Here is a 14,997-nt window from a genome sequence, read left to right on the forward strand (position 1 = left end):
GTTAAAAGGGGGCTAAAAGGGGCTAATTGATGTTTAGCCAAAGTGGGGCAGAATCATGTTAACAGCTGAAAAGCACATGTCAAAAGGGGGTGTTTAAAACCCAATTCTGTCTGAAAAATGTGCATCTTCACATGGCTGTATATCACTGTAGTCATACAAAACATGTGCTTTCCTTCTCCCTGTGTGGACTGCTCCAGCACACGTCCACGTTTTAAAAGCCCAAAACAGCTAATCAGTTGATCAGGCTGTCAAAATATGGAGCCATGGACAAACAGGTGGTTCAAGGGAAGCACAAGTGGAAAGGAATTAGAACTCTGAATTTCTTTCTCTTAAACTTTATAATATTATACAATTGGGTGACAAGAGAGATAAGAAATCCACTTGTGTTTACATTAAGATATTTGCATGTGAACATACGAGGTCCAGCACATAATAGATTAAAAAAAAAAACAACTTCCACTGGATGCCTTCCATTCACCCTCCATCTTCATCTGCTTTAAAGGAAGAAGTGAGGATAGCGGGGGACCATTTCCCAGAACTGACTGGTCTGTGTGTGGACCTGCTGTCAGGTCCCGGAATTTTTTGCCCCAGATTTAAAACACACATTTTGGTGCTGTCTGGAAGCACCCTAAGAAGACCTGGTTAAAATTCCAATTCAGCCATGACACCCCCCCCCCCCCCGGGTGGCCTCAAGCCATTTACTGTAGGGCAAGGAGAGAGATTGGGTTGCTAGACTGTAAACTTGAGAGGGTTCCTATACCTTTAATGTTTCTGTAGAAGAGGAAACTTCAGCAGGTGTTGCTGGTCAGAAAACCAAGTAACAACACCTGCTTAAAACCCCTCTTTTACATAATCATTAAAGAGCCCTCTCTAGCTTTTCCTCTGGCTTTAGTTGTATATCCCTACATGGCAGGAGGTGGGACTAGATGTCTCTTCCAACTCTGGGATTTTATGAGTCTATGAACTCTGAAACATTCAGCTCACAAATTCAACATGAAGGGGAGTAAACCAAGCCTTTTTCCTGCTCTTAAGCTCCGTCACTGCTGATTTTGATAGAATATTGGCAGTATGAACAATACATTTAGTGCAGGGTCACTCCGAGGCAGTGTTTGAAGGAAGCCATGCGGACCAATAGACCAAGAGATAGGCAGAAAGCTTTGGAAACTAAGTGGAAGAGGAAGAATAGAACTGGAATAAAATCTGGAAACAAATTCCAAGGGAAAGAAAAGGTAGCAGGGCCTGTGACCAGCATACAACTGTTCTTTGTTCAAGATGAGGGCACTAGCAGGAAACAGATTTTATGAAGTTGTGGAGGGCAATGTGTGTCCTTTGGGCTGACATTATCTAAGTTGGAAAGATGGTGAACAGTATCTCATGGAAATAGGTGTGGAGAAGTTGAGCAGTCAGGAAGTCTGGGTCTGATGGTCTAAAAGAGAGAAGGAATTAGGTTTGATGCTCTTACAAAATTGATCATATCACAACCAGAAATTGTTCAAGAAACTTGACATGCTACCAATCTTCACATTCTTGGCCTCTTTGGACTCCAGATTCTCTGACTCAACCCATCTGCCTTTCTGTTTACTGTTTACTGTGTGATTGGCATAAACGTGAAAGGGCAACTAGTCATGATGTAATTGACTTTGTTTAGAATTGCTCATGGTGGAAGGTTGTAAGCACACCTAAATCGGGTGGTACACTCTGTGCAAGGAGATCTGTATTAGGATTCTACTGAGAAACATTAGCAGGTGGAAGTGTGGGAAACAGGCCAGCCCAGTGCCATTGGACAAGGTGACCTGTCAAAACATAAAAGAGGAATCCCCCATGGTTTAGGGGATATCAAATGACCACTCATATAATCCCTTGCCCAGAGCTTGGATAAGATATATCTAGCACCAATCATGTTATTTTGAGAGTTGAAGACTGAAGAAGTAATGTTTCCAAGGTGTTTCTTCAGTTTTTGCTTTTCCCAAACCAGTATCAACAGTATGGATTATATAGCCTGTGCAGGGATAGCCTACAGTTTCCAGCAGGATCTGGTATGATCCCACTTGGAAACACTCATCACACTAGAGCATGACTCCACTTTAAATCCAGTTTCTGCCTCCTGCAGAATTTTGGGGTTTGTAGTTTGGTGAGGCTCAAGACCTGTCTAGCTGAGTTGTTTAAAGTCCCCTCCCTAAAGTGGATTTAATGTGGGTTTAAAGTGGATCCAAGCTTTAGTGTGATGAAGACCTTAGATTATGTTTAGTTTTTTATGCTTGATTTTTATTGTCTTATCCTACATCAGCTATTTAATTGTGTAAATGAGTAGTGTATCTTGGCACAATCCTCCAAACATACCTTAGCAGACAGAAGTTGCATTAGGAAAAGGAGATCTCTTCACAATGGAATATATCAAGGTACAAGGAAGATAATGTTTCCAGCACCCTGCTGCCAATCAGTGGGACTGTGACAAGGAATTGTGAAAGTAGTCCTGCTTTGGGTTGTTGAAACTTGCTCACTGGCAGGAGGAGATATCATCCTTCATGAATCCCAATCAGCAGCTGAACATACCTCCTTTGCCCAGTGTGCCTATTGGCCCTATTGACTGAGTTATCTGAAATTTTATATTTAGGACTTGAATACATACAATAGACTCGGTGTTTCTCTTCCAGGTTTTAAATTCTCTATTCTAAGTCTTTGATGTGTGCATTTTTAATTGGGACAAATACCTGATTGACCAATGTTTCTTTCCAGAAACAGCATCATTACAGAGACTGGCCTCTGCAGATTTGAACTTCACACATTGACCTGCTACTTGTCTGAAAACTAAGTGTCTAAAAGAACATCTGCTTGTTGGAAGGTTAAGTGTCTGCTCACTACAGAGTGCAGAGATGAATTCCACAGAGATCCCCATTCAAGCTGAGATGGTAGAATTGGTGCCCAATGGAAAACATACAGTGTTGAATGCTTCTTCTGGTCCATCTCTGGGAAATGACAGGTAAGCTGGTGCAGACCCAAAAGTCCTGGACTGTCTGACCAAGAGGCAGATTGTTGGACTGAAATTGTCAAAGACAGAACGCCACAAGATAAAAGATAACAAAGTTTATTGGAGTTACAGAACCAAAAATGCCCGTAAAAGACAAGGGCTAGGCAAACACTGGCCTTAAAAGTAAAAAGAGACAAGAAAAACGTTCAAAAGATAAACCGGATTAAACCGGAGTTTAATCCGGGTTAAATCAAAACAGCTTGCTTCAGCCTGGGAATAAACAAACAGAAGCTGGTGAACAAAAAGTTCAAAGGAATGCAACTAATTGGCAGCAGATGCTTCTCTGCTGCCAAGAGCTATATTTGAGTAACTTAGAGGTTACTCCTCCACACAGCAGGCAAATTCCCGATACAAACACAGCAGACGAGGGCAGAAGCAGTCAGCGAAGTCCCAATCTGTTCCGAAGGTCGTAAGGCCGTTGCAGACGTTTGTAGTTCACCAGTTCCAACGATAGACACAGGTAGGAGAATCCGAGGCCGTAGTCAGTCAGTCCGTAAGTCCAGAATAAGCAGATGGCGTCCGTCAAGAAGACGACGGAAGGTCAAAGCTATTAAGATTAAGCAGAGGTTGCACAACAAAACCCCACACAATTCCTCCCGCCGTCTGAGCCCAATGTCCAGGATAACTTACGTAGTCAGCAAACGAATCACACCCGTCTTCAGGAAAACTTCCCACACAGATCCCAAGCGTTCGTCCAGATTACCTTGCCCAACGCAATTTGCTATTGCTCCCAAACCCCATTTTATGCCAGTTACAAGTCCTCATCGCTATCAGCTGTTCTCCTTAGCCCGGGCGTTTCCTCATCACTTTCCTCATCAGAACTGGAACACCTTTGACTACGCCCCACTGCATCCCCAGCTGTGGATCCCGTCCCATCCCTCCAGCTTGTCCACGGGTCTAATCCTGAAGGTCCCCAATCGCCTTCCATACTATCATTGCCAGTGGCACCCAAATCCTCTCTTACACGAGTCCATTCCATGTCATCCTCTTCCGAGCTAACCATCTCTTCCTCCATTCTCTCAGTAAACCCCTCAAAAGAATCCTCGTCAGATGGTTCTGCAAAGATATCTCGCAGCCGCTTCCTTTCTCGCTCCTCGAGAGTATCTGACTCTCGAGGAGTCTTACGCCCACGTCTCCCAGTAGTAGAGCCATGAGGCTCAACCATAACAGAAATTCCCTTAATGCAATATTCTCTTCCCTTTGAAGACAACTGGGAACTGCAGCCACATTTATATCTGAGTTATATGTTGGTAAACATCACATTAGAGCAGTGGTTCTCAACCTGTGGGTCCCCAGATGTTTTGGTCTTCAACTCCCAGAAATCTTAACAGCTGGTGAATTGGCCTAGGATTTCTGGGAGTTGTAGTTCAAAACACCACTGCGCTAGCGAATTGATCCACTTTAAATGGTGTGCCTGCCTCCTTCCTGCAGAATTCTGGGGTTTGTAGTTTAGTGAGACCTGTCTAGCTGAGCCATTTAAAGGCCCCTCCCTAAACTACAAGCCCCAGAATCCTGCAGGTGGCAGAAACTGGATTTAAAGTGGATCCGTGCTCTAGTGTGATGAGGTACATTTCCTCTAAACACAGATTTCAGAATCTCTCATTCAGCAACAATGTCGGCAGAGGGGATTCTTCAAATTGCAGTCTAAAAAATTGGATAACAGTTGCCCATAAAGGATACCAGACAAGCTCAAACCCTAGCTCACAAATGCTTGTCTTTTATGGGCAACTGTGCAAGGCTGAGTGGTGGTGGTGGTGGTGGTGGGAGGTTCCTCATTAGCACCCCTCCAGAGACCTTAGCGAGCCACATCCCCACTATGCATACAATTTATTTATTTTTTAAAAAAAACTGTGCATTTTTTTTGCTCCCAAATAACCCCAAACATCTTCTAGGCCAAAAGAGGGGCATTTCCACTTTGTTTTGGCACATTTCTGAGTCATTTTAAGCCCAGCAGAAATCTTTTTTAACAATAAGAAGTGAGTAAAGGTTACTTCCAGTTCACCTTCTGGAAAAAAGGCTTTTTTGCTAGTGCCGCCATGCCCTCTAAAGGGCATCTGGGGACATTTTAGAGCAAAAAAACTTTCTGGACTTTCTGGACGCAAAAATTATCATGGGAAACCACACTTTGCCTGTTCATACCTTTCCAAACTTTTCATGTTGGTGACACATTTTTTAGACATGCTTCATTTTGCAACACAGTAATTTACTTTTAAGAGCAACCCCTTATAAGAGATACATACATAAAGCCGTTATAAGAAATACATAGATAAAATGCAGTAATGGAATGTATGGGGACACAACATATCTCTTGAAAACCTTTCATTTGTATTTTTTTAAAATGTATGATTTGCAAGATAATAAAATTTCCAAGATTTTTGTCATTTTTGAGTAACAATGTGCAAATATGTGCAATAATTTTTTAAAAACTATATAACACTTGTGTAGTTTCCTCTAAGATTGTTTCATTTTGTTCCCGGTGGTGGTGGGGAGGCCTGAGGAGCACATGGTGTCGTCTTCCCCATCTTTCTCATTTTGTCTCCCAACATTTTTTGGCAACACACCTAGACACTGCAGGCAACACATGAGTTGCGACAGTTTGGAAAGCTCTGCCTTTAAACCAAGCTGCATGGCAAAATTAGAACCATCTGAAACTATTTTAGCATGCTTTAAACTGTTTCATTTTAAAATTTCAGATTCTTTTAATATATATTAATATTTTAATTGTCTTGAATTTATTTTATTGAAAGCCTTCTGAAATTTATTTTATTTATTTATTTCCGATATTTCTACCCCGCCCTTCTCCCCAAGGGGACTCAGGGCGGCTTAAATTAAAATAGTTAAATAACATAGTAAAATACAATATATAAAAGATTTAACACAGTGCAACGCCGAATATATATGCCAGTCATCCATCAGACCTTGTGCAAGAGTCTTAATCCAATCCATATCAACGCTAACTGAGTTCATTCATTAAACGCTTGTGCGTAGCCAGGTCTTCAACTTCTTTCTAAACCCCGGAAGGGATAGAGCCTACCGGATGTCACTTGGGAGGGAGTTCCACAGCCGATGAACCACCACCGAGAAGGTCCTGTCTCTCGTCCCCACCAGCCGCGCTTGTGAGGCAGGTGGGATCAAGAGCAGGGCCTCCCCGAATGATCTTAAGGTTCTCGTGGGCTGATAGGAGGAGATGCGTTCGGACAGGTAAGTTGGACCAGAACCGTTTAGGGCTTTGTAGGTCAAAACCAGCACTTTAAATTGGGTTCGGTAGCATATCGACAGCCAGTGGAGCTGACTTAACAGGGGGTGGTACGCTCCCTGTAAGCCACCCCAGTTATTAGTCTGGCTGCCACCCGTTGTACCAATTGGAGCTTCCAGGCCATCTTCAAAGGCAGCCCCACGTAGAGCGCGTTGCAGTAATCCAAACGGGATGTAACCAGAGCATAGACCACCGTGGCCAAGTCAGACCTCCCAAGGAATGTGCACAACTGGCGTACAAGTCTCAGTTGTGCGAAGACCTGGGGCTCCAGGCTCAACGATGAGTCCAGGAGAACCCCCAGACTGCGAACCTGTGTCTTCAGGGGGAGTGCGACCCCGTCCAACACAGGCTGTAACCCTATTCCCTGTTCAGCCTTACGACTGACCAGGAGGACCTCTGTCTTGTCTGGATTCAATTTGTTGGCCCTCATCCAGTCCGACACGTCGGCCAGACACCGGTTCAGGACCTGAACAGCCTCCTTAGTGACAGGTGGGAAGGAGTGACAGAGCTGGAAATATGAGGTTTAACCATAGAGAAGGGCATATGTGTGTGTGTGTGTGAGTAGATACTATTAAATTTTGCCACTATGTCCCCATTCCTTCTTCATTTTAAATTTTCACATTCTTTTAATATATATTCAGATTTTTTAATTGTCCTAATTTTATTGTAAGCCCTCTGAAATATAAGGTTTAACTATAGAGAAGGATGTGTGTGTGTGTGTGTGTGTGTGTGAAGAAACTACTACATCCCCCATTCCTTCTTCATGAAATTTGAACTCCTTGAACAAGTGCAGAACAACTGTCCATTATTCTTGCTCATCATAATTCAGTGTTCAGATGTGTGAATGCACCAAACAGCTAAGTAATCTAAATTCCATTAACAGAATTGTATATAATGAGGTAATAGTGACAAAAGCTTAAATGGAGGAGAAGCAGTGAATCTGAATAATGGGGACACAGTTATAGCTGAGATTGTGCCGCTACCTGTGGTTTTATTTGTTTCTTTCCTGCTGCCACAGCAACTTCCTGTAAGGTGCAGCTGGACATGAAACTGCTGAGAAAGCTTCATTTCTTGGGATAATTTGTTGATATTCAACCTTCATTATATACCTGAGACAGTTAGGTCATCCACCTATTTGTTGGTGCTGTTTGAAATGTCTGTGATGTCTTGGAACATCTTTGGGACAAGTGACATATTTTCATGCATCATTTTATCAACTGTTATATTTTTAATTCTCAAGACTTGTATAGCAGTCAAAATGTAAATGGATTTAGGGGTTGTAAAATGGAGGATATAGAAGGTAGCTGCATATCTGCAATTCACACTTTTACACTACAGGCTTTATATATCCGTCATATATATTGTATCTCCATCATACCATGAAGATGGTAGTGCACACACTGGTAACCTCAAAGTTGGACTTCTGCAGTGTGCTTTACATTGGGCTACCTTTGTACCAAGTTTGGAAACTCCAGTTGGTTCAAAATATGGCAGCCATATGGTTAACAGGAACATCAAGGAGTGAGCACATTATACCTATCTTAAAGTCACTCCACTGGCTGCCAATTAGTTTCCGGGCAAAGTATAAGGTGTTGGTTTTGACCTTTAAAGCCTTATATGGTTTGGATCCAAGTTACCTAAAGGATTGCCTTCTCCCATACAATCTGCCCCACACACTTTGCTCTTCTGTGGGGTGTCTGCTTCAACCAGCCAGAACCTGACTGGCAACTGTCACCCAGAGGACCTTTTCATCGGCCGCCTAAAGACTGTGGAATGACCCGGCAAAAGAGCTCCAACAGTTAGATCTGCTGTTGGAATTTAAAAACCATCTAAAATATAGATGAGCCTGTCAAGGGCTAAAATATAATAGGAGGTCACAGGCTGATTGATTGTGTGGAAAGGCTCTCGGATAATCGATATTCTGATTCTTCTCCATTTTTGACTAAGGAAACTGCAATATGAGGCACAGAAGTAATCAGTCTACATAGTTATTGGTTCCCATTCTGTAAATCAGAGTTGTTAGTTTTGAAATGGAGGCTGCTATTTGAAAGAGGTTATCCTTCTTTGTGGTCTTTTCCCAGATTTGATGAGAACCAGCCAGAAATGGAGGAGTTCCTTCCTCATGGAGCTGAAAAGAAACATACTCATTTCACAGATGTAAGTTTTGATGCACACAACTAGATTTGGGCTTGGGCATTGATCTAGAAATCTCTGGACAGTATAGAACCAGGCTGGGAAAATTGTGGTCTACACACCACCCGTGCCCCTCTTGTCACCAATTGCTATACCCTAGAAGTCCCTTGAAGCCTTCTAACCTTCCAATGTTTTTAAACATGAAATTTCAGTATGATTTTCAGATAGTTTTCTTCCTGCAAACCACATTAAATCACTCCAAACTGCCTATGAACATGCAGTTGCCTTTTTCACCGTCCTAGAACCCTCCAACCCTCTGAAATTCTCATGTTTGAGTGTGAATTGGCTTAAAATGATGGCTGAAAATAACACAAAATCACTATTACTGTGCCCAGAAGTGGCCTGTGGGTAGTGGGTACAAAAGCAAAAATTAGGTGCCCTTTCATGTGCAGTTGCCCACACCTGATGTGGATCTTGATTATTTTAGGTGGAGAATTACCCAGAAATGTACAATGCAAACTCATTTAAAAGCAATGCTATAAATCCATTCCAGAAAGTTAATCCACCATCATTTGCTATCTTCTAGTATAGAAACAGGCAGTCAATGAACCAGGTGTAAGCTTATTTCTGATGGAAATATGCACTTTTTCCCTATTGTCTTCAACATAGAAGCAAGAGAAGTAAAATTAAGCCCTGTCTTTTCAGAGTAAGCTGTAGCAAAATTTATTGACGGACAAGATTCTAGGAGATTTTTGTTGTTGATACACACCTTCAAGTCATTTTTGATTTAGGACTGATGCTCATGACTTTTTCTGCAATGTATATATACTCTCACCCACATATGTATTCTTAATCTCTCTTCCCTTACAGTTTGAAGGAAAAACCTCTTTTGGAATGTCTGTCTTCAATCTCAGCAATGCCATTATGGGCAGCGGGATCCTTGGTTTAGCCTATGCCATGGCCAATACTGGCATCCTTCTTTTTCTGTAAGTCTTGCTCCCAGTATCACAAGAATACGTTTCTAGGCATATATGTCTAGACATCCCCAGATGGCTTGAGAAATTGATATGATCTTCTCTGGCCCTGCTATAAATGCACATTTGCATATTGTTTTCAACTTCTTGACTAATCAAACAGGGATCAATGTTACTGTTTTGATGCCGTGTTAGTGCTGTTTTAGATAAATGCTTCACCACTTTCCATTTGCCCCTGGCTGCATTCCTGTTCAGTGCTTTGATTGGGACTTTTGTTTATCCTGGTTTCACACATAGTGGTGACAGATGGAAGCTCTCCCTGCAACGAGAACAATCTACATTGCAGAAAGTTTTATATGATATATGAGGAGAACTATGAAGCCTGTTTTATGATCATCTATTTATTTATTAATGCTATCAAATGGTATCCAATTTATTTTTACTATTTGCCATCAAGCTGACTTCACCTATGTACAGTTTATATATGAATGAGATATCCCCAAGAGCCCCTTTCATCAGTACTCCTGGCCATGTCTTAGAAGCTCAGGTCTTATCAGGGGCTCTTCCAGACAGGTCCAAAATGCGGGACTTGTCTCACTTTCAACTGAGTCATCCAAACAACGCCTCAGGTAAAAGCATATTAGTGCAGAGTAATCTGTGCTTTCACAGTTTAGTCTGCATTAATTAAACATCTCTAAAGATCCAGACCTTAAGCTAAGGTCTGTGTCTTTAGACATGAGGGCCCTATGGGGACTGACTCCCGGGACTGCTTCCACAGTCCTGTGGTTAGTCTCCATAGCCATCCTGATTCTTCGAGCTCCCAAAAGTCTGGAGGAGCCGGATGGCACACCCCTCCCCTATCAGCCCCCCATTTCACCCCCAAATCTTACTGGAGGGCAGACCAGGCCCCTCTTTACAGTCCCCCTGAAGTGAGAAAATGTCAGGACATGCTATTTTCTTGCAACAGGAGTCCTGTAGAGAGTCCTGCACTGTCCAAAGGCCTCTCTGAAAGTTTTGGGGGTGAAATGGGGGGCTGATAGGGGCTGACTAGCATCCCGGGTCAACCATTGTTTGACCCTGGGTACCATCTAGTCACCCCTCCAAGGTTTGGGCTAGGGGTGAGGATTAGAACCCAAGTGGAAGCTGCTTGTTTTAACCCGCTTCCTCGAGGGGTTTAGCATAGTGTAGGAGGGACCTAAGTTTCATTGATTCCATGTGTCTCCTCTAGTTGGAGTTAACAAAAGAATTGAGGCTTAGATCAACTTGAAACACAATCCAGAGATTTATGGCAATGGCACAAAGTGAACATTGGGGTGTGATTTAGCCTTCCTGAGATCACATACTCTGAACTTAAATTCACTGAAACAGTAGGCTGAATGTTCCTGCTAATTGGGGAAAGTGGCCCCTGGGACAGATAACAGCTCTGCTGTGTATACAGCTAGCTTGGGAAAGGAGAGACAAAGGAAACCTTGGTAAATTTATATTGTGTGAGTAGCGGCAGGTGGGAGCTGGGGCAATTTGGGGTCTCCCACTTAAGGACAAGTAGGACTGTAGTCTTATGGATGACTTGGGAAGGAGTGGGAATGGAGAGTCAGCTGCAATGGTTCCCCTGCCCATTTCCATCCCCCAGCCATTGAGACACTGAGAATACAAGCCTTGGAGAATAGCAAAAAATGTCCCCTTTAGAGAAAAACAATCAAGGCAGCAGACCAAAGTTAGAGAATGCTAATTGGAAAGTAGAAAGTAGAATATTGGATCAGGACTATGGAGTAATCTATCTTCCATGCCTACTTCATATGCTGTTTGTGAGAAATAAAGGAACAGTATTATTGTTGTTGTTGTTGTTGTTGTTGTTGTTGTTGTTGTTGTATGACACAGCAAACAAGATAGATATGCTGGATTTCGGTTCTTATTATTATTATTATTATTATTATTATTATTATTATTATTATTATCCCCTGCTTTATCTCCCCCAAAGGAGACTCATTATTCATTCTGGAGCCATCCAAATACTCTTACAACAAGAGAAAAAATACTGCTTAATGAGCGGGAAAGAACTGGAGAAGTATACAGATGCAAAAAGTCTTTGCAGATGTTGCTCAGCCTTTTTTCGGACTGAATAACATTGTGTCTTGTCTGTATGTGTACTCTTGCTAGGACTATTACTCCTTTAATTGTTTTATTTGGCAGCTCTATGTGTATTATGGTCATCATCAGATGTTTGACTTTCTCCTTATTTGTTTTCAATTTCTCTTCTCCAACCCACCCTGATCTGAGATGTGGCTAGGGCTACCATTGACAACTATGGAAACAAAGCAGCTGGCTGAGGCAACCTTCCCTAGCACAGTGGTTCTCAATATGTGGGTCCTCAGGTGTTTTGGCCTTCAACTCCTAGAAATCCCAGCCAGTTGAAGGCCAAAATATCTGAGGACCCACAGGTTGAGAAACATTGCTCTAGGAGAGGCTTAGAGAAAACAGTCTGTTTTGGGGGCTCTTTTTGCCTCAACCAGCCTCTAGAATAAGAGCAAGGGAACCATCTCTGGGAAAAGAATAATTGGACAGCAGATCAGCAGCATTTCATTTGTTCCATTACACACCAAAGCAGACCTGGGTACATGAAAATTTTCAGAAGAATCCAATAAAACCGAGACACCTTATTACATACTGCTGGTGGAATAAGAATGATTGTTAGTGTCTTCATATGCATATGTACCACAATTAAGTCACTCTCACTACACCCCTCTCATTACCATCCAGGCGAAGATCCTTCTACCAGCTCTTTCCGTGAAAATATCACATCAACCCCAATAATTGCTAAATGGAGTTTCTGTGTTTAGAAGCAATATGCTTCTAAATAGCATAGCCTGGGCAGAAATAAAGGAAATGTTATTATCTTGTTGCTCTTTGGATGCTGGATTCCATGGAGATGAATGACTTCTCTAAGGATACAAACTGATTATAAAACAGAAGTGGATACTGACTTAAAACCAAAGTCGTCTTCCAAAAATTAACGCCCCTTTGACTCAATGGATTTTCAACAATAATAATCATGCCAAGACACAATTCTGTACCAAATTCTGGAACACATTAAACATTGATAGAACACAAAAGTGTTGGTGGCTTCCATGTTAGTTGATCTGTGGATCTACAATGGTGCTTTGTGTACACCCTTCCGCAATTGAGTGCCCTCCATGTTTACTCACCATTTGCCATATCATTCTCAGTGTAGACTGTGCTAGTTGGGAAGTTCTAGGGGTTGTAGTCCAGTGCTCTTAGAAGAGTCTCAAATGAGAAATGAACAAATCCTAGTAAACCGCATGTATTTATTTTCTCTTCATAGTTTTACTTCCCAACCTCCCGCAGTAATTACCTGTTAAGCATTTAGAATTCATCCCACATTTTAATCTTTGGTTTCTATTTTGAACTAAACACAGAAAAAAAAATATTATATGCTTTCTGCCTACTTCCTCCTCTTCTTCTGGCAGTTCCAAAGAAAACAAAGTGGCAAAACCCTGAGCTCTGAACAAATCAAGTTCAGACAGGAAAGCTATAAAATGCATACAAAAGTTGTCAGGCTTTGAATCTGAGATTTGATGGAATAACTGAGGTGTGGGGGTAGTAAGGGGGAGTTTTATCATTGTGGGATATTAACAAAATAACCCTCTTTTTGCTCTTGACACATCAGGATCTTTTCCCCATATGTATTTTAGAATGTTTTCATTTAGCAGTGGTAGCCACGGAGAAAGTTGTGATCAATGTAATTAGGTATGTTGACCATGACAGAGTAGTTATATGTGCATCTATTGTCATATGCAGGAATATCACTAGGTTCTAGGAATTTGGTCCTTAGGACACGAACCTGGATATTTTGCTTTTGCTAATTAATGCCTATATTATACATGGAGAAGTAGGTATATGAAATGAATTTGGAGACAAGGCCCAATGGCTCAGGTTTGTCAACAGTACACATGCACAGATTCAAGTCAGATATCTGTTTGATGTGTTACTGGAATTAAATGAGTGTGGGAATAGATTCATACCTCTTTGAAATCCAGAACACTTTTGGTAACAGCTGACTTCCAGTTAGAGTGCTCAGGGGCCAGGGCTTCCCTGTTCTCAGTGTCTATGCCACGGTTTTAAGGTTAGCTTGTCTTGGGTAATGGTGATTGGGCATTCAGACAACATGGGCAGTCCAGTGAAGTTAATGGCAGAGGGTCATTGCTTCAATGCTGGTGGTCTTTGCTTTTTCCAGAATGCTGACATTTGTCCACCTGTCTTTCAAGAGATTTGCAGGATTTCTCAGAGGCAAAGCTGATGGAATAGTTCCATAAGTTGAGAGTGACGTTTGTAGATGGTCCACGTTTTGCAGGCGTATAACAGTTGGGAGGACAATAGCTTTATAAACAAGCATCTTGGTATCCCTATGAATGTACTGATCCTCTAACATTCTCTGCTTCATTTGGAAAAATGCTGCACTTGCAGAGCTCAGACAGTGTTGTGTTTTGGTGTCAATGTTGACCTTTGTGGAGAGGTGGTTGCCAAAGTAGCAGAAATGGTCAACATTTTCTAATGTTACATCATTAAGATGTATTTCTGGGATTGCAGACAGATTGGTTGATGCATGCTGGTAGAGCACTTTGGTTTTATCAATATTCAGTAAGAGGCCAAGTTTTTCATATGCTTCTGCAAAGGTATTTAAAGTGGCTTGGATGTCTTCTTCTGAAGTAACATACCCAAGATAAACAGAACCAGAGGTTATGGGGTGGGACAGAAAGTGGTTTATCGTGCTTCCTGTTTGTACTCTGGCACCCCAAGTGGAGTTCCACATTTTATTTCTAATCCTGTTTTAGTGTCTAAAGGAGACTTACAAATAAAATGAAACTTTAAGATCCAAAACAAATATATCCAAATCAGTCACCCCTAACTTTGAAAAATAATCAGCTTTGACTTTCTTGAAAAATAAAGTTCACCCAAACGGGAAATCCATGGAGAAGTTCCCATGCCTTACAGATTTCTGCCTAACATCAGAAAATGGAAGTACTTTTGAGTAGATCCCCCACAGCTGATCCTATAGTGGTCATAGTGAAAGGGCAGAATCTATGGTGTTTGTGGTTCAAGGGCTTGTAATAGAACCAAAAACCATCCTTCAACTGTGAATAACAAAAACTGAAATTTTTCCTTCTTTCCAACGTAAATGGTCCAGTCATGTACTTTTTCTTCTCCATGGGCTCTGGAATTCCTGGGTACCTACATCTATATCCACCCTGAGTCCCCTCAGGGAGATAGGGTGGAATACAAATAAAGTTGATTATTGTTGTTGTTGTTGTTGTTGTTGTTGTTGTTATTGCCAAAATCCTCAGAAGGTTGCTGGATCTAGCAGTGATCTCATCTATTCCTTTGCCCTCTCTACCATGGTCTCTGGACTCCATCTCTCAAGTCTATATGTTTGCAAGGCTTCAACAGAAAAGTGCTTAAGTCTTGTGATGTTCAGTGAAATGTTCCTTAGCTGTGGTGATCCTCTGTGTCCTCTAGAAGCCACCTGAGGCTGACTCTCTCAGCTCTCATTTTTCAGTCTGAGCTGTTTGGCTGTTAAGGAGAAGCTTGAT

At 41.9% G+C, this 14,997-nt stretch overlaps 1 protein-coding gene across 1 annotated transcript in view; it reads left to right on the forward strand.

The window, feature by feature from the left end:
* slc38a3 (solute carrier family 38 member 3) overlaps positions 1-14,997 on the forward strand; it is a 110,533-nt gene that overhangs the window by 58,710 nt on the left and 36,826 nt on the right. The window contains exons 2-4 of the mRNA XM_008105029.3: positions 2,737-2,980; positions 8,366-8,441; positions 9,288-9,403. Of these exons, the coding sequence (XP_008103236.1) occupies positions 2,874-2,980; positions 8,366-8,441; positions 9,288-9,403 (299 nt within the window). The 5' untranslated portion in view covers positions 2,737-2,873. The remainder of the gene's footprint in view (positions 1-2,736; positions 2,981-8,365; positions 8,442-9,287; positions 9,404-14,997) is intronic.

This window comes from Anolis carolinensis, chromosome 2, assembly GCF_035594765.1.
Source record: "Anolis carolinensis isolate JA03-04 chromosome 2, rAnoCar3.1.pri, whole genome shotgun sequence".
NCBI lineage: Eukaryota > Metazoa > Chordata > Lepidosauria > Squamata > Dactyloidae > Anolis > Anolis carolinensis.